The 26018-nt window shown below is 41.6% G+C and overlaps 1 protein-coding gene across 3 annotated transcripts in view; it reads left to right on the top strand.

The window, feature by feature from the left end:
- The window catches only part of PRDM2 (PR/SET domain 2), a 119380-nt gene that overhangs the window by 2408 nt on the left and 90954 nt on the right, over positions 1-26018 (top strand). For all 3 annotated transcript variants that reach the window (XM_040645800.1, XM_040645799.1, XM_040645798.1), the window contains exon 2: positions 12447-12520. In XM_040645800.1, the coding sequence (XP_040501734.1) occupies positions 12512-12520 (9 nt within the window). In that variant the 5' untranslated portion in view covers positions 12447-12511. The remainder of the gene's footprint in view (positions 1-12446; positions 12521-26018) is intronic.

Consider the following 26018-nt stretch of genomic DNA (forward strand, 5'->3'; position numbering starts at 1 on the left):
TACAAACCTTTTAAGTCTTGTTCAATCATAGACTTTCCGGGATGGAAAGCACCTTAGGTTATTTACTATTTTCATGTCTTCCAACTTGCTTTTCATGCTATTTTTAATACCCAGGCAGAGAAAAAAAGCCTGTGGACTGCATGAGAAAACTCCATAGTGGGAGTGAAAAAGGAGTAGGTGGACAGTGGGGGGGGGGGGGATTGTCAAACTTGTGTGTCGATGTGTAGATACAGGGAGTTTCCAGATGATGGGGACATTACCTGACAGTCATTACTACTGATAATGCTGACGTGTGGCCATCACTCCGTGGTGTGTGTGGTGCCCATTGGTTACGCTGTCACTCCTCCTAGCATTTGGTTAGAGGTCTGGCTCTCTCCTTTTGAAGTTAGAAGTTTATAATGAGAGCCGCTAAAATCATCTTCCTGGAGTGACTGAAAGCTATGGACTCCATTCCTGAAAGCATTACTTTGGTTCCATTAAAGCAGGATTTCTTAACTGTGGCACGATTGACATTTGGGGCTGGATGATTCTTTGTTTGGGGGGCTATCCTGTGCACTGCAGAATATTTGGTGGCATCCCTGATCTCTACCTGTGAGATGCCAGTGACACTCCCTTATAGTCTGCACTTCTACTCAAGTCTCCAGACCTTGCCAGATGTCCCTTGGTGCGGACCCAGTTCTCAACTACTGCATTAAAGGAAGGCCCATCTGACTGGTGGAATCAATGAAGCAGTTGATGGAATGTCTTTAGTCAAAGAACTGTAAGAATAGACTCCATGGTCTACACGAAATCCACCTTGAAGCGGGGGAATGGGCTTAACTGGCCTGTGGCTGTCCCTTCCTGTGTGTGTCTTTATGATCTTCCTGAGTGGTCTACTTTCATCAGTTCTGTGGCAAGAGATAATGCAATTTGAGATAACCTGGAGACTATGAAGAAAGAGTTTTCATGGCATAGGATCAACATTCCCTGTATTTGGTTAAATTATTATAGATTTAAATAAGTTTGTATAGAGTTGATGCATGGTAAATCATGTAAGCTTGTGGTCTATTATACGTGCATAGCACAGGAAGAACTGTCTTCTGGAAAATGAGACTCAGTGAAGCAACCCCTTGAAGGTTGATGGTAGAGGCCAGACTAGTTTTTCTGAAATCTTTTTTTCTTTTCTTTCCTTCCTTCCTCCTCCTTTTTTTTTTTTTTTGCAACCAATTCAGGGTTATGCACTGAAAGTGATGAATTTGTCCTGAGGAAATAGTTTACTTTTAAAGTACTTATCTAACTTTAGCTTATTACTTTATAGCTTAAAGATCACTATTGATCTTCAAGGCATACATGCATCATTAATGCAACTTCCCCTGGGCGAAGAAGTGTAGGTTGTCAGATCTTCCCTTGTAGCCTTAAGTATAGATAGCATGGATTGAATTTTTATTGTGGCATAAGTGATCTTTAGTTAGAACTCAGTGATAAGTAGAACATAAGATAAGAGCTGCCCTGTTAGACCACATTGGTAATGGGGTGGCTTTCTCAGTTACGGAATACCTGCATAATTTCACTGGACTGGAATGAATGCATGTGTTATTTAAATACTCTTTCTTAAAGGGAATGCCTTTCACTCCCCACCCCCACTTCCCTGAAGCGTGAATTCGTTATTGTATATAGTAAATCTGGTTCATTTGGAGTGAAATACGCTTACACTATTTTTCTCACTACTGTATAGTATTTATTCTTAGAGTCTTGGTTCAAGTCATACCTATGCTGTGTTTCATTTATTAGTCTTTTGGAACATGCAGTAAAGGAGGTTTCACTGAATTACTTACATATTTGCCAGCCATTTTGGTGAAAAGAATATTTTGTAGCTCTTGCAATAAATCATCTGATAGGCTTTGCTTTGAAAGAGCTAAATTACTTCTTGGCACAGCTTGCCTGAAATATGTAAAGCGAAGTGCAACTGTTAGTTTGATTACTGTGGGCAGCCTGTCTGGGAATTGGTAAAACCTACAGCTTTTACGTGTGCATGTAAGTCGTTCCACTAAGACTACATTAAACTCTGGTGGGAAAACTCAGTGGCATTTTCAAGTAATTTAAATGATGCTGTTAACATTGAAAAGAAATCTGAGATTCACCAAACCCTTACATACTTCAGTATGAATCCTGTGCATTACCCAAGGAGTTATTAAGACAGTATAAATTAAGCATAATTTGGAGTAACAGTATAAATACGACATTCTTAACGTTTCTTACTTCGTGAGGCTTATTTTAGGGACTTCTCTGTAATTCCGAAAGACCTTAAGTTTTGAAGTACATCTGAAAATGGGAGTTTTAAGAAGGTGGTCTCTCTGGCGATAAATTCAGATTTTTTGATTGTGAAGCTCTGTTACCATTTGTTAGAGGACATTGAGCGAGTCAGTTTACCTGTTTTGGGAGGTAAGTATTGTGTCAGTGCAGTCCCCTAGTAATTTAATTGCGCCCTGCCTCAGTGTATGAAATAATGCATATCACAGATCACCACAGGGGCTTGCGTGATTTCTGGCAATGGTGGGGCAGGTCAGTTATCCTCTCCTCCTCCTATTTGTAAAGTGGGACAACGATTACTTCTTTCTTTCACTGGGATGTTTTGTGATGAATAGATGAACGAAAGCAATTGAGATACTTATAGGTTTCTTCAAAAATATTAATAGCATTTTTCTTAGCTACTTCTCTTAATATAATAGGTCTTGAGGGATAACATGGCAAAATTATTGTTGAGAGAAACCCTTCCAAATTATCTCTGAGTCCTTAGGCTTTTTGGTTCCCCCACCCCCCAACATGGTAGAGGGGACACGTTTTTTTCTAGTCACTTCCATGCCTGTCACAAAGCCAAATCCTTAGTCTTCTCTTCTCTTTGGATATTTTTGCCTTTGGCAGTTTCCCTAGGCACCCCCTTGCGGCTGAAGACTTGTAAATCTCCATCCCCAGCCTTGAAGGCAGTCTGTGCTAGGGCTGTTTTTTTCCATTTGACGGATGCAGCTTTCCATGTGGATGTCTGTTCTCTCCCCAAAGTCTAAAATGGAGCTCACCACCGTCCACTTAAATATCATCCCTACTCCTGGCTGCTCTATCTTGAAAATATATTCATTTTTCCATCAGTCACATTCCGTATTTTGGACTCCTCTTCACCATCTCTTTTTACTTCCTGTTCAGTTAGAAGACACAGTCTGTCCATTCTTCCTGGGTGTAGTATTGGTCATATTTTTTTGTTTCTTTTCTGCTGTCATCTGTGGTTCACACCCTTATACCCTTATCACTTATCATCTCGGATACTTAACCAACTCGCCTGGTCCCAGTCTCTCTGACTGCCCTTCTCCCCCACCCCGCCAACTCTTTCCTGTCAATTTAATCTTTCTAAACTGTTAGACATTATTTTGTTTGCGGCCTTCCTCAGTGAGAAACTGCTTGTGGCTCTGCGTTGCTCATCGCAGGTGGCCAAAGCTGCTTTCCTGATGGGCAGTCAGGAAATCAGGCTCCTGCCCTGGTCTCCGTTGCATGTGTTCGTGGGCTCTGCCTTTAAATAATTCCTCTTGAATCTTTCCCTAAAGACCTTCGGGGCTTTTGGGGTGGTTTGGGAGGGAGGCTGGGTGGGATAATGACTCCTCACATGGCATCTGGGGAGCCCACCCCACAAGTTTGCATTTAACCTGGGACTCAAACCCCTCCAGAACTGTCCCATTTAGTCTACTGCTGCTCTGCACAGACCCTCACTTGAGTCCCGCTCCCTGGTTTACCATTGCTGATAGTTCCAAGAGACAGTCTTCCATTCTTTTTTTTTTTTTTTTTTTAAAGATTTTATTTTTATTATTTATTTGACAGAGATAGAGACAGCCAGCGAGAGAGGGAACACAAGCAGGGGGAGTGGGAGAGGAAGAAGCAGGCTCCCAGCGGAGGAGCCTGACGTGGGGCTCGATCCCGTAACGCCGGGATCACGCCCTGAGCCGAAGGCAGACGCTTAACCGCTGTGCCACCCAGGCGCCCCCCCATTCTTTTTATCGTAAGTGGGGAGGAATGTATCTTTACCTTGAAACAAGAACTACAAATAATTTATTTGGAATCCTGCTTTCCTTAAAAAATAAAAACTTAACGTAGTACTGGAGCTACTTAAACTGCAGAGCAACACACAAGCATTGCTCTGCAAACAGTACGTGTTGCTATTATTTTTAAATGCTCTTGAGAACAGAAGTACTTACACATTTAGAGGATAGACCCTAAACCTCAGACTTTATTTAAAGTAGAGTGAGTCACTCCCTACCAGAATAATAAATACCTTAATAAACTCTTGGGAGAAGACCTCGAATCTTGTAGCGACAGAAGTGTGCCTGGGATCTTAGCAAAATATAGTTGAAATTGTCAGTCTGTCTGGGATAACTTCCAATTTTGCTTTAAGGTTCTTCACTTGTGAATTCAGGAAGTCTTGTCATTTATGTGTAGTTCGTGGAAGATGAGTTTTCTTATGTATTTTATTGTGTAGGCAAGATCAAAAAAGCTCCGAGCAGCCACAAGTAAGGTGACTGTTAATGCTTAGAGAGACTTTGTGTGAGAAAATGAATACTTGGGTGCTGGGAGCTGGGCACCATGTTGCAGTTTTCTTTCCTTTTTTAGGAAATTCAGAAGTATTTTGTAGGCTTCCTAAAAATCTCTCAATTTTAAATGTTTAATCACAAAGGTAACGTCTGTATTGGCAACGCCAGTGGAGAAACATTAACTCAAAGTGGTCAACTGAGAATTCATTTTATTTCGGGGATTGTGAAATGAATGAGGATGTGGCATCTTGCTTTAGAAATTTTGTGTTTGAGTTGGAAGCTTGACATTTGAGTGTTAGGAAAGAATTGACTTAATTTTCCTTTTAAAATAATTTGAAATTTTTACATGTCTAATNAGGGAAATATCAGAAAAAGTATCATTCTGTAGGAACTTCTTTGATTTGAATGCTGTTTGGGAGAATGTACAGTCAGCGGTTGGTTACGCTGGACTCGGAGAGATGGGAGCTGAGCCGTACTACAGATCTTGAGTGGGGCACAGTTTTCTTCACGGAGCTGGGACTGGCTGGAGAGCATTTGTGTTCTTACCTACCCATCTTTTCATGTGGATTTTTACATCTATACTTTTTGTCAATTAGTCTTGAAAATAAGGAAAGGAAATTAACTTCTTAGTTGAAGGATATTTTGTTTGGATGGAATTACTTCATCCAAGAAAATTGACTGATTTTTTTTTTTTTGAAGATTTTATTTATTTATTTGAGACAGAAAAAGGGAGAGTGAGAGTGAGCATATGTGGGGGGGGGGGAGCAGAAGAAAAGGGACAAGCAGATTCTCCACTGAGAAGGGAGCCCCACATGGGGCTCATTCCCAGAACCCTGGGATCATGATGGGAGCTGAAGGCAGACACTTATCCGACTGAGCCACCCAGGCGCCCCGACAGTGATACTTTTGTTTTTGGTGCCATGAGGAAGAATATCAGAGTAACATGTTAAATTGAGAGTAATATGGGGGCGCCTGGGTGGCACAGTGGTTAAGCGTCTGCCTTCGGCTCAGGGCATGATCCCGGCGTTATGGGATCGAGCCCCACATCAGGCTCCTCCGCTATGAGCCTGCTTCTTCCTCTCCCACCCCCGCTGCTTGTGTTCCCTCTCTTGCTGGCTGTCTCTCTCTCTGTCCAATAAAGAAATAAAATCGTAAAAAAAAAAAAAATCTATAAAAAAAATAAAGTGAGAGTAATATGTGTTAACTTCCTTAGAGAAACTGAGTTTTTTAAATTGTGGGGTTAGAGGGGATTTTTGTAGCAACCCTAAACAAAACCTGAAATTTATGATGTAATAAATTCTGTGTTCAGTGCAACATAATGACATAGATCTATAAATTTAATCAGAAGAAAGGAGAGCATATGTTAATAGCTGTCCATAACATAAACCACATAAGTGGTAAATAATCAGCATTTGCTATACATTTATTGCTAAGCCAGCTCTTTATTAATGACTGCTTGAAGCAGTCTTTTGTGAAAAAGTTTTCTTGATTTTCTCTCTTTCTCGCTCTCGTTCTCTTTTTTTTTTCTGTAGGGACATTCTAGAGAAGGAAAAAACCCCTAGAGTGCTATAGTCTAACTTTGGGTTTATAGTACTTTCCTACCACATCTGCAGATCTCTTATTTAACATTCTTCTATTGTGTTAACTCACATATATATATTTTTAAAGATTTATTTATTCATTTTGGGGGGGGGGCGGGTAGAGGGAGAGTCCTGATGCAGACTCCCCGGTGAGCTCGGTGCCCACCCCAGTGCCCCATCCCAGGACCCCAAGATCATGACCTGAGCCGAAATCAAGAGTCGGATGCTTAACTAATTGAATTACCCAGGCACCCTAACTTACATATTTTAAACAAAAGTTCTAATCAACCTCATTTTCTCATTGGATTTCTGCAGCTCTGAAGCCATTCAGAACAACAGACTTCTGTTTTTCCCCTCCATTGTGTGCAGCCTGCTGTCAGGATCAGATTCTCCCACCTGGAGTAAATTCGTTGGACTCTGCTTCCTTATTTAGGTTTGTGTCTCACGACACCCTCCCTGTTCCAAGAATTTGGAGAATCAGGCCCTGGGATATTTGTCCGCGTTGTTCTGTGCCACTTGAGGGAGACTGCTTTATTAAAATGGGAGAAATACCAGGTTAATTTGCGAGCATTCTATTCTTTGTATGTCCTCACTTACTCTGCAGGTAGGGAAATTCCTCTGTATGATATACTCCGCTAAACAATTTTTGCCTTGGGTGGAAATTGTTCTAGAGGCGGAGAGACGTGAGCATCCGGTTTTGATAAGCAAGAGTTCACACCCCCGAATCTTTGCTGTATTCTCCCTCAGTCTCTTTCTCTTTTCACACACATGCACACGACCTTTATTCTTAAAATGATAAACATATCAGGTTTGATTTTTCACTTCCACTAATTTAATTTGGTAATATCGTCTGCCTTTTAAAAGGGGAGTTGGGGTGTATTTTTTCGTGCGAAACTAGATGTTCTAGATGATTATTTTTGTGAAGTTGTATTTGTTATTTTAGAAAAGGAAAATGAGTGATTTTGCATTTAGCAAATTCCTGGGCGGATTCTGTGTTTATGAATTACGTGTTTTTGCTTCATCTGAGTAAGTGCTGAATGTTTTCATTATTCATATCTAGATTGTAATTTGGTGATTCCATTCTTCTGGTAGGAATTATGAGTGGTAGTTTTTAATAACAAAAACACTAGCTGTGTTTGTAAGTTAATAAGAACTGCTTTTGAGAAGTTGGTGTAGTTTAGATATTTTTACTATTTTTCTAGAAGTTTCTGGATTGCAAGATTCTTTTGGTCAGAGCAAGTTATTAAGATCAGTGTTAAACACTGTAAATCTACTCCCCTGAAAGCTTAATCATCTCTCTGTTTGCTATAAAGATAACTTATTTACCATGAAAGATCTACTTTATGATTAGTTTTAGAATATTTTTCTTATGCTATGAGGCTATAAGTTTTCTAAGATTTCTTTCACAAATTCGTATTTTTAAAACTTGTCTGCATCTAGTCCACGTTTTTAGTGCATTTATGATCTTTTACATTTTGATATACCATACTAGTTCTCTTATTTCCAGTGACTCTGAATGTTGCAAATTTAATTGTTTTCCACAGAGTCCAAAAGAGCTAAACTGACCCAGAAGAACAATTGGAAAATGGTATCAGTGACTTATAGGTGAATATACGAATCAGATCAAATAATTATCTTCCTAATTCTTTCCCTTCCTTCCAGATTTAAACTAATATTAAAGGATCTGCTATTGCTTTTACTCTGCCTCTTGTATAATTTTGTAGATTTTACAAGTCTACAGAGGGCAGATGTGACAATTTAACCTGTTATATGTGTTGCATTCATGTTACCTTGCGTCCCTAGTTTAATCTGCCTTATCTTAGAGGATGGGTGATAGCGAGATGTGGGGGGCTGCTGAGCTCTTCTGACGCAGGGACCGGGTGTATCTCTCCATTTTGTGGCCCCTGGTGCTTCATGTCAGGAGACAGCAGACTAACAGTTGTTGAGGTTGTCTTGACACTTTAAGGAACCAGTATTGGAATAAAGACCCTAATTATCGTTGCTGTATTGATACTGATCATGTATAATCAAATCATTTTTATGGCATTATTAAATTAAATATTTGTAAGGATGATTTGTCCTAGAATTTGGAAGCAGTATCTTGAAAGGTTAACTGTGTATATATTATTAAAGCCACAGATATGTAAAATCAGGACCACGCTCTTACTTTTCTAGGAATGTATGCTGTTAGCAAAGTATAATTGGTGATAAAAATTCACAAGCTCTAAATTTGTATATCTGCCTATGTACTTTATCTGATAAATGTCAGCAAGCTGGAATGGAAGGGATATGTAGAAAAATTCAAGGCGGTTTGGTCAGGTATAGAAATCGGAAAAAGAAACTAAGGCATAAGCCAGGGTAGGAGAAGCCTTAGTGATATTAAGATTTTCAGTATTTACCATTGGAAAACCAGAGGCACTTAACTGGTTAGCATTTGAAAAAAATTTTTTTGATAGAATTATTAAGTTTCAGTGATAGGTATGGAAAGATTCCTCTCTGCCTCCACACTAATAGGATTGTTAGTTCAGGTTCTCACATATGATAAAACTTGGACCTTGAATATATTAGTTAAGTGGGTATGTGAAGACAGTGCTGTTGAATTCAACACTGAATATGAAAAATATGTAGGATTGCTAGGTGGCTTTCACAGGGGTTTTGCACTGGAGGAATCTTAAGGAAGTTACTTCAGTAACAACTTTTAGAGTCTGCAGTTGCTTTAAAATATATTGTCATATCGCAGTTAGTTATGTGATTGTTACAGTTGAGAGGTTCTCAGGTGGGAGGTTATTTGGGGAGGTGCGTAGGTATTTTCGATTTTCAAAATGATCAGAGGCACTGCTCTCATTGACGGTGCAGGGCAGTGCTAGGTGGCCGTAACAGAAGAGACAGACAAGGAGTAGTTGCCCCGTCCAAAATGCAGTGGTCTTCTGTTGAGAGACACTGCCAGATTCTCAGTTCTTGTGTTTAACATCCCTTGTTTTTAGTATAGTTTAGTAAAGGATTTAATTTTTTAAATACCATCTGAGAACTCAGTGTTGGATTTGCAATGCTTTTGACATTGTAAAATATTTTAGATACATGATTTGACGATGTTGTGAGTCAAGAGAGAAAAAAAATGAGAGGCTGGTTTTTGGCAATTGGGATTAGTTAGAAGTGATGGAGAGGAGAGGCCAAGTATACACGTATACAGTGAACCATTGAAAAAAAAAAGATGTTAAGATCATTTTCTCTGGAAAGAAATGATGAGTGCATTCCTATTAGGACAAAGAGGGAACTGACAGGGCAGAAAGTCAGAGAGGTTATTAATCATTTAACAACCTGAATTAAGTCGTAACTTTTTATTAAGAAAAAGTGAGATTCATTGAGATAACAAATGAAAGACTAAAATGTTGTAAGTACTTTAATTTTTGAGTTCTTTGGGATTAGAGGCCAGATGCCGTGGTATCTCAGTTGTTTGAGTTGTGTCTGTGAGCCAGCAACTACAAAAGGGGAGGAAGGAAAGGAGGAAAGTGTTAAGTGAAGGGGAAAAAAGCAATGACAAGCAGATGGGAAGAAGCAGGCAGTATCTCCTTTGATGAAAGAAAATGGCAGCTCCATCCTTTGGTGTCCTTAGGATAAAAATCTTGGTATCCTCCCTGACTTCCTCTTTTTTCATACCTAACATCTACTCTGACAGCAAATCTTAGGGACTCTGTTTTTAAAATATATCCAGGATTACTTCTCACCTCTCTTCTACTATATGGGCCAAGTTGCCGCCGTCTCTTGCCTCGGTGAGGGCATTAGCCAACCCCCTCCTGAAAGGTCTGCTTGTCCCCACCCTGCTCTCTTAGGGTCTCTTTTAAACCCAAGTCACATCAGGTGTGCCACCTTGAGCCTCCCAGTGGCTTTCCATCCCTGGATGGAAGAGCTCTAGCCGTTCTGGTGAACAGTGCTTACCTTGCAAAACCCATACTTTACCCCTGCCCCCCCATCCCCATCTCGCTCCCCACACGTTTCTGAATCACCTCCTCCACTTTCCCCTTCATTCACTGTGCCTCTGTCACCATCCTTGCCCTCCCGCAAACACCCAGGCCCGCTGCTGAATGGGGTTTCTCACTTCCTTATGATGCTCCTTCCCCACCTTGGCTCTTCTGGCTTTTATGCAGATGTCTCTTTCTTACTGAGGTCTTCTCTGACCTCACTGTTGGAGTCACAGGCAGAGAGACAGAGATTGTAGTTCCTATCTCCTTATCTCCCTCTCCCTACCACCTCTTTATTTTTTCCCTAAAGCACTTTTGTTATCTGACCTCCTGCCCACTTTTCTGATTTGTTTATTTCACCCTCTGCCCCGAGGAGGGCATTGATTGTTCTGTTTCTTGTTGAAAACAGTGGTTGACACATAGCAGGTGTTAAGGGAAGGCAGGAGTAAACAGTTGGTGAAATATGGTTAAGAAGCTATGGCAGAAACCCATTATGAGAGTGGCTGAGTTATCCTGACCTCCGTGAACTTGTCTTGTGAGTTGAGGATGCTAGTACCTCCCACTGTAAAAATCAGCTGGGCTGGCTTACGTGAAGGTGTAGCACAGTGCCGCTGGTCTTAGAAGGCAGGTCATAAGTGATAGTTGCAATGATGATACTGATGATTCTCGTAGGAAGGAGAGACAAGCTGAAGGAAATGGTAAAGCTTCATAGCTCTGTCCAAAGATCTTTCATGATAGCATTTGCATTTCCCTGCAGTTTTTAAGTTCTGTTCCCTAAAGAAAACTCCCTGTGGCCAATGTTAGTAAATCCACCCATAAAAGTTTAGTAAGAGGGCAAGTGAAATCGCTGACATTTTATTCACTTCTGAGTGCCAAGTTGTCCGTTGTCACCGTCCTCCCGGTGGACCGTATGGCATTCAGTAGGCACTGATGATAGAGGCGGCAGCGTGACAACCAGATGCACAGTTTAACTACCTAACGATTTTAAGTCTCATAGAAAAGGATCGGTTCTGCTCAATAGGAGATGTATACTAAAGAAAGGCATGTTAAATATATGTGAGAGAGATGTTCAGTATTAAAATTTAAAGGGATGGACTTCATGGGTTAACCTCCCTCCAGTTATCTGAAATCATATTCTCGGAGTATTTCCTTACTGAGAGTTTACATGGGTCTGGCTAGCACTGAGCTCTCTAACAAGACGCAAGCCCCATCCCTGTGCCAATTGTGACTAAAAACTAGTTCAGATGACCAGGTCCTGCCTGACTTACATAGTGCCTTTGATGGTTAAAGGTGATCAGGTGAGTGTGGTTAAATAGTTCAAGGGGAAAAAAACCCCAAACTGTCCTTATTAATGAACTGGGGTAAAAATGTCAAAGCACTGTTTTTTATGATAGTGGGCAGGCCATATATTCTTCTAAGATGAAGAATGTCAAGAAGTCACACGTTCCTTGGTTTATTAGCAATTAGAACATAAAAGTTGTACAATGCGAGTGGAGTCTTGTGGATCTGGGAAGGAGGGAGAATCTATTAAAGCAAGTTCACGAAGAAATAAGAGACCTATGCCTGATGGTATGTGTGCGTATGTGTACCTGCTGGAAGCATTTAGAATGTCACTGTGGAAGTGCCGCTTAAAGTGGTACAACTTTCATTTATTGTGAATGACTTCCAGTGACTCCTAGGATGTCTGTGACAGAAAGGACCATCTTCACAGATTGTCATTTAGAAATAAGTATGTCATACGCATTTACAAGAAATGATTTTGTCTGATCGTTTCAGTGTACTATAAATATACTGAATAAAAATTTTAAAGGAATAATTGCAGTTCTTTCCAAACAGCTTTTATTAAAACATTTGCCTTTTCCTGCAAGGGTTTTGTTTTGTTCCTCCCTGTGGAAATGTTAGCCAATCCACTTTTGTACTTCCGGAACTTGAAAAACTAAATAATGTAAAGGGTCTAATTGTGTTTGCATTCAACACAGTATTGATATAAGTGAAAGAAGGACATTTATTTACATTGCCAAATAAATTACTCAGCAATGCTTTGTGTTTCTATTAACAGAGCTAATCTGTTTCTTCTTAGGAATGATGCAATTTCACAGCAAAAATTGGATGTCATTCTAATGAGTCTGCTTTCAATTGTAGAGTACAATGAAGGCCTAGTAAAGATTAGTAAGGAATCTATTTTATTGTAGATAATAAATCTGTGAAGTAAGCTCTTAGCATAGATTGAACTTGATCTGGCATGGAGTTGCTTTATGAATAGCCCTTTGAGCAAACCCTACAGTTCTGTATGTGGTTTTAAATCCCTGTAAATTTGTAGGCAGGTACATATTACAATTGTCTGTTTTTCTTTTTAGGGCTCATGTAATCAAAGAAGTTTCTTTGTTGTGTGTATCTTTTCAGAACACAACAGGAATTGAAAATGAATCAGGTGAGTTTAAAAATAAGAATTTATACAAATACATTACCTAGATGTTAGACCAGTTTTTGAATTTTAACAGATCAAAACACACACATTCATTTCTCCCAGATTTTGTTTTCTGTTTCTTAGTACCATTAACCAGTTCATTGTTTTCATAGTGTGCGTTTGTTCGTGGAGTGGCGTGTGCACTGTTGTGGCGTGGGTTGGCATTTCCGTGGAACCCTGCACGGGGAGTGATTCTTTGAGACCTTAGTTCTTTCTGTTCAGACTACCTTTCCCCTGCCACACTGTTGTGTTAATTTTTTGTTTTTGTTTTGAAGCTTATTGAGCTTTTCTTTTTAATACTTTTTATTTTGCAAATTATCCATTGGATGAAAAGGGAAGTTTGAAATTTATTTGTTTTTAGTGACTGAAACTGATCAAGTGGGAAACTTTATAAGCGTTCTGTGCTTGAAAGCCTGTGGATAGAATAAAAAGAAGGCAGATATTAAAATGTAAGATGTGTTTCTCCTTATAGGAGGGTGTGGGACTACCTGGGGATTAAACAATTCAGCTATGGAGATTTCTGTAGCCTCAGGGGTGTTCTGATAAGTACTATCAGTTATGTGGACTTAATGTATTCTAAAGGATTTTAAGGATTCTTATTTTCTGGTCTTAACATCGTTTCACTTGTAGTTACAGAAATTCATGGGTGTTAGAAACACTCTCCTTTGAGATCGTAATAAACACATTTAAAACATATGAAAGACAAAACTTGAAAATGTGAAGTCTAATTTGTAGTGCTTAGCTTAAAACTATCAGACTTGAAAACGTTTTGTGTCCCTCATTATCTGAAATTTTGGACACCTTTTTATTATTTACAGGTGCTTCTACTGGAGTCCCAATTTTATTAGGGTGGCCACATTTAATAAGTTCAGTCCTGTGTTGCATTGAGAGATGTGAAATTTTTGGAATGGATTCTTTTGATTTCTTTTCATTACTTTCCTTTATCAAAAATACGTTTATTTTAATGTGGAGGACCATACATCATAAAAAATGAATCTGGTGAACACATGGGGCACATGGTTTCTATTATTTTACAACTTGCAGATCTACTGACATGCTTTTGAAGCCAAATTATTTTTTGAAATGGTGAGATGGGGGAGGGGCGAAGAGAACAGAGTGGATTTTCATAGTCCTTGTTCATCAGAGTTGTGTGCTTATATATGTCATACATTTCATTTATTTTTCTATCTGAAGACTGATTCCATATATATGTGAACCTGGTCACCCAAAGGAACTTTTCTTCCGCCTAGGAACTGTTGTTAGAAGAGCCTTGGGATTCTGGATTAGAGCGATTGTGAACGCTTCCAGAGTGGAATCCAAATATTGACATTGCTTTTGGGGCATCACTGTTCAGCAGTCAGTTATTTCAGGTGGCTACAACTTTACCCGTAGGCTTAGTAAGGCTTTAATTCTTACACCGTATTTGGCTACTCATATTTTATTTCTAACGTCTTTTGACCTGTTTGACACCTCACACTTTCACTTTATGGTTCCTTTTATATCAAGTGACCTTGTGTTCAGAGAGTCCACGTGCCCTTCGAAAGAGTTGTAGCCATAACCTTTTCTTTTTTTGGCTCTTTTACAATTTCATTTTGTTTTTGACAAGTTTTAATATCAGATCTGCAGAGGACTGCCTTTGATGCCAAATGCCAAATATCAGTGGAAAAGTGTCCTCTTATGTTTCTAATGGTTAGCACATTTCTGATTTGGATGTAATTTAAGTGGTCTGGTAGTAATGAAACTTTTATTTGGATTATAAAAATTGTCCACTTCTTATGAGTAAAATTTTCATCATCTTTAGTTATATTTTCCTTATCTGAGGGATTTTAGTTGCATGATGTTACTATGTCATGGCATAAAATCGATGAGTGTTTTCAACAACTGTCTCAGTAATTCTTAAAAGTTAAGAATTGTTTCAGGGCATTTTATGTTTTTCCCTCTTATATTCTCATTTTCAGCCAGTGAAAATGAGAAATCAGAAACTTGAAAGTAACTACACAAATATTTGGATATTAAAAAAGTTTTAACTTGAACCAGATGGATTTTTTTAAGCTTATTTATTTAAGCAATCTCTGTACCCAGTGTGGGGCTCGAACTCAGGACCCTGAGATCAAGAGCAGCATGTTCCACCGGCTGAGCCAGCCAGGCGCACCTGAACCGGAATGATTTTTTTTTTTCCTCTTTTAAGTAGGCTCTGTGCCCAGTGTATAGCCCAACCCAGGGCTCCAACTCATGACCCTGAGATCATGACCTGAGCTGAAACCAAGAGTCAGATGCTTAACTGAGTGAGCCACCCAGGCGCCCCTGAACCAGATTGATTCTTAATTAAAATCTTAATGGTGATGTTAGGGTCAGATGATCCTCTCTAGGGACTGAGCAACTGTGCTTACATGAATTTTAGCAGTCAGATCTCTCTCTTATGGTGGTCATGGTCTTCAGACAGCAGCACAGTGTCATTCATTCATATGTGTCTGCTGGGTGAGGTTTAGGGACTGAAGGACCCCCAGAGTGAGCAGATCATATTGTTTGCAAACAGGTTCTTCAGAGGAAACAGCAGACTCGGAAGTCTCACGGTATTTTAGGAGCTGACTACTGAAGCAGTGTTCCGAACTGCTCAGTCTTACCAGTGGTGTTCCAAGTTGCTCCTGGTGTGGTGGCTCCCCAGGCTGTCTCTCTCACCCCACCTCCAGGCTCCACAAAGCCTCTGGCTCCACATGTTCTTTGTCCTTCTTTCCCTTCCGGTTTGTTCTGTACTCAACACTTAGCCCTTCTCTTATCTTCCCAGCTTGGAACTCCGCTTGCTTTGCCTGTGAGCCTTTGTTCCTTCCAGCCGGGTGCAGGCCTGGTTGGCAGGCGAGAGGAGCGCTACTCTGCTCCTCCACTTCATTCTCCCATTTTCTTTTCTCTCTGCTGTAAATCACAGATACCCTTTCCTTGCTTCATTAGCATTCCACCCTCATCCCAGTATTTAAGTTGGGAGATGTTCCATTATTTCCCTCCTTATCCCCCCCTATATTTATCTAAGAGAATACCAAACTTTAAAAATGACTTTCTCATTGAATAAAGAAAGAGTTAGAGTGCTTTACTTTATAGAATATCAAGGGTGAGCAAAGTTCCATAATTTGAATATGCTCATGGTAGTTTAATATAGATACACTGGAGTTTACTACCACTTCCTGTCTACTGAGTGCTTAACCAACATGCCAGGCACTCCATTAAGTATTTCACACGTTATTTTCTCACTCATTTAGTCTTTGCAACCATTCTCTGAAGTGTAGGTATTACCTCCATTTTATGGATGAAGGCATGAAGGCCCAGAGAGGTGGCCATAGCTTACCCACGACCACTCAGAGGGTAAGGGGTAGAGCTCTGATTCACTCCCTTGCTTGTCAGATTCCAAAGCCCAGCTTCTTGGCCTCCGTGCTATACTGATGTCTCAGTCAGGAAAAGCTGTGTTCTGCTGTGCTAGCAAACAAGCAGCTCCCAAAGCCCAGGGGCTTAATGTGGCATATCCTGTTATTTCTTGTTCTTGCTCCACGTCCTGTGTGATCTGCTGTTGGACTTGCTCAAGAACCAGAGGTGATGAAGGCTTTGTCTCAATATACATCACTTCTACTCATATTTAGTTAGCCTAGGGTAGTCGTATGACCACATCTAACTTAACTAAAACAAGGGTGTTAGGGGCTGGCCGGGGGACGGTGGGCAGTGCAATCCTATGAGGTGCCTGGGAGAAGAAGAGAACTGTAGTATTTTGGGTATAGCCTCAGGGAATTTTCCCCAGCTTTATTGAGATATAGTTGACATATGGCGCATTGTGTAAGTTTTAGCCCTAATGAGGTAATACAACTGCCTTGATTTCAGATTTATTGAGTCACAGTTAGGTTTTTTTGTTTTTTTTTTTTTTAAAGAATCTTTGGGTAACTCAAGTTGTTCCTGATATTTGAAACTTTCTATCAACATAGTAGCTTATGATTGCAGCATCTCTACATCCTGGTCAGTGATCTACAGTATTGCCAGTAGCCTCTAGCAAAACAGTTTAGCGACTTAGCCTTCCAGACTTTTAAAAAGTTTTATGTAGTAAAATAACAAAAGCAGCTTTTAATCACTGGGTGCTGCAGATCCAGCCCCAAGAACTGTGTTAAGCCACCATAGTTGCATTATCTTGGCTGTTCTGGGTGTTCATTCGTTCCCTCCTTCCTCCTGTGTATGCTGCAGCCCGGTGTGTTGTGGGTTCTGCAGTGAACCAGACAGGCAAGGGCTCTGCTCTGCAGCTTACCCAGTCAGAGTGAGACAGTTGAAAAGCAGAAGACTTGACAATTTCAGGTAGTGAAAAGAGCCATGAAGACAGTGAAACCCGGTAATGTGGTAAAGAATGATGGATGAAGGTAGGGGGAGGTTCTTTGGATATCACGCTCAGGGATGGCTCTTCTGAAGAGGTGACTAACAATTAAAACAGAGACTCAAGTGATCTCCAAGAATCAGATACATGAAGATCCAGGGAAAGAAAATTCTCAGTAGAGTGAGCCAATAGTGAGTGCAAAGGCCCTGAGGTGGGAGTGAGCTTGCTGGTTCAGGGACAGACAGAACAGGCTGGGGGCTGGAGCTTGGCAAGCATCAGGGACTCTGGGACAAGATGAAGTTGGGGAGAGGCAGGGGTCAGATTCATAGAGCCTTAAGGGCCATAGAAAGAAGTTTGTATTTTATTCGAACTGCAGTGGAAAGCCACTGGACAGTGACATGATCTGTTTTCCATTTTTTAGAGCATTACTTTTATCTTTATTGGGCAAGAGGATAGCAATATGCTTGTTTAATATTGAGATTAACACTGTATTTGAGGATAGTTTCTTCAGTTGGACAATTTAATGGGGCTGCCAGCTTTTTGGAAGAGGGCACTTTTTTATGTGATTCAGAACTCTTTGACTACTGTTGTTTTCCAGAGACGGTGTGGAGGTTTTCTTGTTCTGTGTCCTCATCTCTGTTACTAGAGTCATACTCATTCCTTAACCAAACATAATTTAATGCTGTTTCAATAAGCTGAAGCTTATTTCATCCCCTCCCCCCATTGTTTGCTCCCGGAATAGTAGCTGAGAGTCTTGTTTGCAAGTTTAAACAAAGAAGAGTGGTTCATAGAATTTGAAGTGTTAGCCCTCTGCTTCTCGGATATCTTCTGCTGCTAACAGCAATTAACTGTGGTGATTATCATTAGTCTGTTGCAGAATAATATGTGTCTTAGTGTGAATATACTGTGACACATTCTCAGTGCGAAGCAATGTTCAGTCTAATCTCTTGTGCCAGCCACTGCTGTTGCTCTTCAGTGTTTTGATTACGTTGAATATTTAAGAAACTAGGTGCTTTAATTAAATAGATTAAAACAGATACAATCATTTACGGTCATTTTCTGGGTGGTGTATGTAAAAAGAGTAACAAATTTAAATGAAATACCAGTAAAACTTGCTTATGTTTGTATTTTTAAAAATAAAGATATCCATGCGTTCTGCCTGTCTCAGACGGTACGTGCAGCCTCATGTCACAGCAGCCAATGCCAGGGTCATGCTACCTGGTGCTGTGCAGCGGAGTTACCTTCCCACTTCCAGTGGTATCTGTGTAAGAGGTGGGGGTGTGTGTAGGGGAGCGGAGCAGGCTGGTTCTAAGGCTACCGTGTGTCTGGAGCAGAGCAGATGAACGAGGAATGAGTGGGCAGAGAGGTGTGGGCTCAGCTCCATGGTCATTGTCAAGATCAGAGTAGACTTTGCCTGGGGAGATGGGAAATTGTTGGAGGGTTTTGAGCAGAGGAATGCTTGAGTTAGGTCAGAAAAAAATCTTGAAGAAAAATTTTTTTTTTCTTGGCATCAGTATTTTTGTCCTTTATTTTCTGGGACCATTGAAGTTTCATTTGAACATGATTTAAAGAGGAGAGTGTGGAAGTCATTTACTTATTTTACTTTATAGATTTTATGTATTTATTTGAGAGAGAGTGGGAAGGAGAGGGAGAGAGAATCTGAAGTAGACGCCACGCTGAGCGCAGAGCCTGATGTGGGGCTCGATCCCACGACTGCGAGATCATGACCTGAACCAAAACCGAGAGTTGGATGCTTAACCGACTAAGCCACCCCTGAGCCCCTATTTTACTCTAAAAACCTACTTTGAAGTATACTTTTTGTGTAGTTAAATGTACTCATTTGCGGTGTCTACGTCTTAAGTTTGACAAGCACCTACATGCGCTGCTCTCAACGTAGACTACTTCCACTAGACCGAGAGCTCTTTCTTGCTGCGGTGCCGGTAGCCCCCCGCCCCCCAGGCCTCGGGCCGGGCAAGCACTGCCCGGCTTTCTGTCCCTGTAGTTGCTTTTTCCTGAATTTCCCACGAGTGGCATCATCAGCACTTGCTCTTTCGTGTTTGTCTCCTTTTGAGCAGCAGAGTGTTTTTGAGACTCATCCGTGTTGTTGGAGGTGTCGGGATGTTTATAATTGTATTTCTAAAGATTCGGTGAAAACTTGGATGGCTTTTTATCCTTCATTTTAGGTTATCTTCCCCATTTTTCTAGTCCTAGATGTGTGTATATACACACACACACGAGGTATAAAAAATGAAACCACTTTTGCGGTTTTAGCGTATTATTAATACAGAATTACATTTTTATAAGTCATTATAAATGCAAATTTGATTTTTCAGACTTTTTAAAAAGAGACTTCCAAGTAAGGTGGTTCCTGTGTGTTGGGACTTAAACTTCAATTTATGAATGTATGGTTTAGAAAACTAACGTGTTTAATAATGGTGGCGCTTAAATCTCATTTTGAATCATGTATTCTACTAGGTAAATCAGCAGTTTTCGTGAGATCTGGGCCCTTGCCTTTGTGAATGAAAATATAGTATTTCTGAAATTTGAAGAAGAATTAGCAACTTGGATGACATTTCCTTATATAACTGTGGAAGGAACTGGCAAGAAGGTTTATATTTTTCGTTATTCTGATATTAATGCTTTGGTAGAGAAAAAGGTTATAGGATTGTTCAGCTCTTCCTCACCTTTGCTGTCTGGTGACTCACATTCTACCTTCAGTCCTGGCTTGGCCACTCCAGCTGTGTGACCTTGGGCAAGTCACTTGACCCCTTAGTATTTGCCTTCTTACCTGTTAAGTAGACATAGTAGTGGTGGCCACCCCACACGGTTGTGGTCAAGAGTGAATGAGTTAATAAACGTAAAGGCTAGCGCCTGGCATATAGGAAACACTGTGCAAGTGTCATCATCGTGATCATTATTGTTTTCAGCCACTGACCAAGTGTGGATTCTGCCCAATAACACACTTTCTAAGCACTGTTAGTGCTTTCGTTCAGAGCAAGGCATTGCTTGTTTGGGCTATCACAGAAACCCCCTCATTGACTGCTTTGCTGACCTTCCTGTGGGACCATTCTCCGCAGGCCTTGAATTCTGTATTCATACAGCATAATCTTGACCATATAGGAAGTCAGAAAAGTGGGCATGAGTTGTTTGGAACGTCTTCAAGGATGAACTGGGGTTTGGACTTGGCCCGGAAGGAGGTAGAAGATACTGACTGGTCGGAAGAATTGAGGGTGAGAAGGATCAGTGGTCTGGGAGCCCTGTCAGCTGAAAGCCTGACTCGTGAAAGACCCCAAGGAGCAGGAGGGCCTTCAGAGAGTGGAGCCTGTAGGGACCAGGGAGGACCTTTAAGAGTAAAGTCAGGATTTTTCTGTGATTTCTTCCAGTAGAATTTTTTTTGTCTTAAGGCTGTAGATAGACCGAACAAATTCCGTCTGACTTGAGAGGCTGTGGCTCCATAGTTTGCTGCCATGGAGAAAGGTGCTTTGACATTTTGCAGGTGTCTCAGCGGGAACAGACTCACTAGGAGGCAGTAGAACCCTCCTTTTGGACAAAGGGAAGGGCTATGTTAGGTTGAGAAGAGCTCTCAGGTACCTAATTTACTTTGCCTCCCTCAAACCTTGAAAGACCTAAAACCAGTAGAGTAACTACTGGGTTTTATTTCAAAAGTTTTTAAAAAGAATTCTGAACCAGATGCTTTATAGAATGATTGATCAAGAAGGCAGGGGGGTTTAGAGAAGTTGAATGTAGAAGAGACTGGAAACCAGAAAACCTTCCCATCATATTATGTCAGTCCCCTGCCCAAGACCCTCTGATGGTGTCCCACTGCGCTCCAGTCGCACTCCAGTCACACTTCAATGTCTCTGCCCCGGCCTTCACGGTTCTGCAGGTTATGCTTTCTCCCTGGCTCACTCTGACCCCACCACAGTGGTCTCATTTGTTTCTGAACATGCCAAGCCCTTTGTCTCCTCAGGAGATGTTTCCCTGGAGTGCTCAGTCCTTAACACATGGGCATTGCCATCTTTCAAGTCCCAGTGTCCGTGTGTGTGATCTTCTCTAAGATGCCCCCCACCCCCATCCCCACAGCTACCCTAACTAGGACAGTGTCCCCTTTTTATCTGTTTAGTACACTCTGTTTCATGGGTCCCAATGGGGCACCCCATCAGGTGGGTGCAACCCGTCTTGTCTTCACTGCTGCTTTCCTCAGGTGGCACGGTGCTGGCTCATGGGGCACGCATTGGACATCTGTAGGATGAGGAGATTGCTGGGTTATGTCAGATTGGAAGGATGATGGAAGCAGTGGGAATTGGAGAAAGGGATAGGATACGACCGTACTGCAAGCTCTCCCGCAGCATTGGACCATTGACTTCTCCCCCTTCCTTGAACCTTTTCCCCAGCCTTTCTGACATCATGTTCCTGGTGCCCCTTCTGCCTCTGTGACATTGCTCCTGGTCTTGTCTTCCACTTTTATTTATTTATTTTTTTTATTTTTTTTATTTTTATTTTTTTTATTTTTTTTTTTAAAGATTTTATTTATTTATTCGACAGAGATAGAGACAGCCAGCGAGAGAGGGAACACAAGGGGGAGTGGGAGAGGAAGAAGCAGGCTCACAGCAGAAGAGCCTGATGTGGGGCTCGATCCCGTAACGCCAGGACCACGCCCTGAGCCAAAGGCAGACGCTTAACCACTGTGCCACCCAGGCGCCCCTGTCTTCCACTTTTAGATAGTGGCATCCTGAGGGCATTGTTCTTGCTCGTGTCTCGTCCTCTGCTCTCATCCGCTCTTCTGGACTCCATTACCAGTTGAGTCTGCACCTTCGCACAGCCATCTCTGTGCACCCAGGCTTCATGGTGCTCAACTGCTTGATACGTGTTTGTTTGTTTACAGCAACCACTGCTCAGAGCGAGGCCTCCTGTGTCAGGCACGGCGTGCGGTAGTGAGTGACAGAACCTGCCCCCTGTGTCTGTGGTCTAAACTTACCTCCTGTGGAGAGGCCATTAAACAAGCCCAGCAGTCAGTGCTTACAAAGTGCAGAGTGCCCCAGACAGGTGGAAGGTGTGCTACTGGAGCCTCGGGGGAAATTCTGCTTGGTAGGACAGTGGGAGCAGGCTTCCTCAGGGTAGGGCGGAGGCGTCGGGCACGAATGCCAAGTGGCGCCCTGATGGGTCTGGCCTTGTTGGGTCTGGGCCCCACCATGCTGGTGCTTAAAGTAAAGGGGAGGAACTCTCTGCTGCTTTTCTTTCCCCACCTGTGCAGGAGCTTGAAAGGGGCACAGACAAGAAGTTGTTGCCTTTAGGGGCGCCTGGGTGGCACAGCGGTTAAGCGTCTGCCTTTGGCTCAGGGCGTGATCCCGGTGTTGTGGGATCGAGCCCCACATCAGGCTCCTCCGCTGTGAGCCTGCTTCTTCCTCTCCCACTCCCCCTGCTTGTGTTCCCTCTCTTGCTGGCTGTCTCTATCTCTGTCGAATAAATAAATAAAATCTTAAAAAAAAAAAAAAAAGAAGTTGTTGCCTTTAATTGCCTTTGAAGCTACTTATCCCAGCTTATTCTGATACATTTTGCTTGTTCTCCTTTAATGATTCACAGGGAAATCCTTAACATGAAAAACCCCCCTTGTGCTCATAGGGAACAGCCCGTCCAGTTGTAGTCGAGAAGTAGCGGAGGCCGGATACGGATGTGCGGGCCCAGCCCTCCTTCCTCGCTTTCTTCTTTGGTCCCTACGTTCTCTCCATGTGGTCTCTCAGAATCTCTCTTGTTCTCTGCTGCTCAGGCGTGAGGTGGGAGGTGCCGGCGGAGCAGAGGTGGTCTGTTTAGCGCAGCAGTCCTCCAGCTGTTTGTCCGTGTGGCTTAGATCGGTGGATATTTACCATGTTAGAAATTGAAACACATTTTTTTTTTAAAGTTTAACTTGGGGCTTAAACTCAAAGACCTCGAGATCAAGAGTCCTGTGCTCTACCGACTGGCCAGCCAGGCACCCCTTGAAACAAAAATTTTAGTTGGAAGTATAGATTTCACAGGAAGTTGCAAAAGTCGTACAGAGAGTCCTTGGACTCTCCTTCACTCAGCTTTACCCAGTGCTGTAACATCTTACTTTATTACAGTATCAGAACCAGGAAATAGACTTAGTTCGGGCGTTAGTTAAACTACAGGCTTTATTCAGAAATCAGAAAATTTTAAAACACAAGATCAGAAGCTACTTATCCCAGCCATCTCATGTCCATTAGCTAGTGGAATTGATGACATCATCACTTGTCATGACCCCTGGAAAACTCCTCTCTACACGCCTGAGGATGAAAAAGGCAAGTGACCTCTTGGCATTATTGTAAAAGTAGCCTTAACCTTGTGGCCCCCCGACAGGTGGCCCTAGATGATCGTGCGAGGCCCCTGCTGGCTTCGTGGTTGGAATGTGGACTCTGGAGTCCATCTGGATTTTGTCTTGGCTCCGCTACTTTAAAACCATGTAGCTTGGGATAGTGACTTGACAGGACAGCTCTGTGGCACAGTATTTGAGCATCTAGACCCTGAAGTCTGACTGTCTGGGTTTGAATCCTCGCTCTGCCACTTACTAGCTGTGACTGTGGGCAGGTTTCAGTTTCATCTGGAGAGTGAAAGTACCCACTACTGGAGTGATGGTGCGAATATTAAATGAGGTGATGCATGGAAAGAGCTTGGAATCATGTCCGAGTGGGGTCCTGAGTATCCATCCATGTTAGTATCCATCCATGCTGTGATTATTGTGAGGTAATACAGGAAAAGTGTTTAGCCCAGAGCTTGGCTCAGAGGAAGGAGTAAATGTCCTGCTCCTGAAGCGGCCCCACCATCCAGCATGGGGAGGTCATCCAGGGCCAAAGGGAAGGTATTAGGTATGAGGGAAAGGAAAAGAGCAGTTCGTCTAAAAGAGCTTTGTGAGGAGGGGGCCTGGATCAGCTTTATTAACCGTCGTATCTTCACTGCCCAGCGCAGTGCCCGCCTGGAGCAGGCTCTCAGGAAGTGTTTGTTAGTGATCAAATGATGGACTGAATGAATGAAGGAGAACTGCTCCTGGCCATGAGCTGGGGAGGGTAGAGGTGGGGGTATTGACTTTCTTTGAGTTTGAGTTAGGAAGTTGGAGACATTGATTTAATGAGATCAACTGATAGTTAATAACTAATTTAATGCATTAAATTTAACATATACTGCCCCAGATCAGTTCACTGATAGATGTTTGGAGGCTGTACTTCACTAAGCAGTGAAATAACGAGTTCTTACGTTTCCTGTTACGTAATAGGAAAGTAGAGAAGTCCTTGTAACGTCCTCTATGCTTACCACAGTGATCAGTGTCAGAATCCTTGAAACGGGAATGTGCCTTTATCCTGGGACAGCAAGGATGGGGTGCTGGAGGGCTGTTGGTCACCCCAGAGGAAGGAGCAGCCAGGGTTCCTTCCTTGCAGTTTGGCCTCTGGTTAGTTACCTTCTACTCCTCATAGTCTGTGCCGTTCAGCAGGTGATTTATTTCTCATAAGACACTATCTCTGCCCACCTCTCCCACCTCAGCTCCAGCTGCTTTTTCCTCACCTTCTCTGCTCCGGGCACATTTGTCTGTTCTCTGAGCACACCAAGCTTGCTGGATTACCAGGGTCCTTGCTGATTACTTTTCTGGGCGTGTTTGCCCCCCATACTCTCACACGATGCCTTTCCCACTTCTAGAGAGCTCTTCTTGAAACACTCTGTCTAAAATAGCACCCTATCCATTTCCATCACTATGTCCCCTTCTTGTGCTTGATTTTTCTTCAGAGCATCAGTAAGTACCAGGCATTGTATATCCTTGCTTGATTTTGTCTGTCTTATTAGAGTGACGCATTGTTAAGGCAAATGAGATGTTTAAAACATTGCCTGGCCCATTGAAGGGACTCAGCAATTGAGTAGATGCTGCAGTTTCTTTTAGAAAAAAATTAATCTGGGAAATATTCCCAGGATCTAATTGTGATCTTTAGTGTAAGAACCAAGATGACCTTGTTTAGAGTGTGATATTATATCTAATACTATAAGGATATTCACATATATCTATGTATGTATATGTAAATGAGATCCCAGTTTATAAGTGTGTGGGAGAGAGAAATTTTCTTTTAAATATTCTTTTGTTCCAAAGGTTTACTTGTAAATTGGCTGCTTGGAGTTGAGAGCATATTATCACATTTTCTAAAAATTCTTTTATTGACCCAGAAATATACCTACCTCAAATTCAAGAAATTCAGGCACACATGGAAAAAATGCTTTCTGATTGATGACCGTGCTATTTTATTTCTAGCCCTCCTTTTTCTAAAAAAGGGTTAAGTCCACTTACAAGAATTATGTATTCATTCAAGTATTTAAGTGACAACAAACATGTCATGTCTACAGCTAAGCGTTGGGAATGCAACATTGAATAAGATAGACACCATCTGTCTTCATTGTAGTTTATCAGGGGAGGTACATTAAACACATAATTATACAAATAATTACTTAAAATTGTGGTAAGAGCTATGAAGGAAAAAGAAGGAAAAAGAGAGGCAATTTCCAGCCATAGGCACTGCAGCTGGGAAGGGGAGAAGAAGTTCCCGGAGCTCGCAAGGGTTGACTTGGTGTGGTTTGAGGTCCTTGAATTTTAGTTGAGTCTTGTGTGAAGGATACTAAAATAAACAGAAAAAAACCTTTTCCTCCACTAGTTAAATGAGCCCAAATTTAAGAACATGGGTTTACTGAAAGCAGGTAAATAAATGCACAGGAATTCGTCTTACCTTTTTTCTAGTGGCAGCTCTGCTGAGAGGCCTTTTATATGCATAGGTGTATCAGAAATGTAAACATACGTGGTCTCCATATTACACTGAAGTCACAAATTTCCTGTGGGAATGACCATTCCTACCGTAGCAGCCATCTCCTGCTGATACTTCCATGGAAGTTTGGAGGTTTTAGGGCACAGGTTCTCAGATTATATTCCAGCAGAATCTTTTCTCTTTTTTCCAGCTTTATTGATGTATGATTGACAGATTATAAGATATTTAAAGTGTACATAATGGTATTTTGATATATGTATAACCATCTAGTTAATTAACACATCCATCATCTCTCATATTTATCTTTTTTTTTGGTGAGAACATTAAAGTTCTA

The sequence above is a fragment of the Ursus maritimus genome, unplaced genomic scaffold (genome assembly GCF_017311325.1).
Source record: "Ursus maritimus isolate PB19 unplaced genomic scaffold, ASM1731132v1 scaffold_32, whole genome shotgun sequence".
NCBI lineage: Eukaryota > Metazoa > Chordata > Mammalia > Carnivora > Ursidae > Ursus > Ursus maritimus.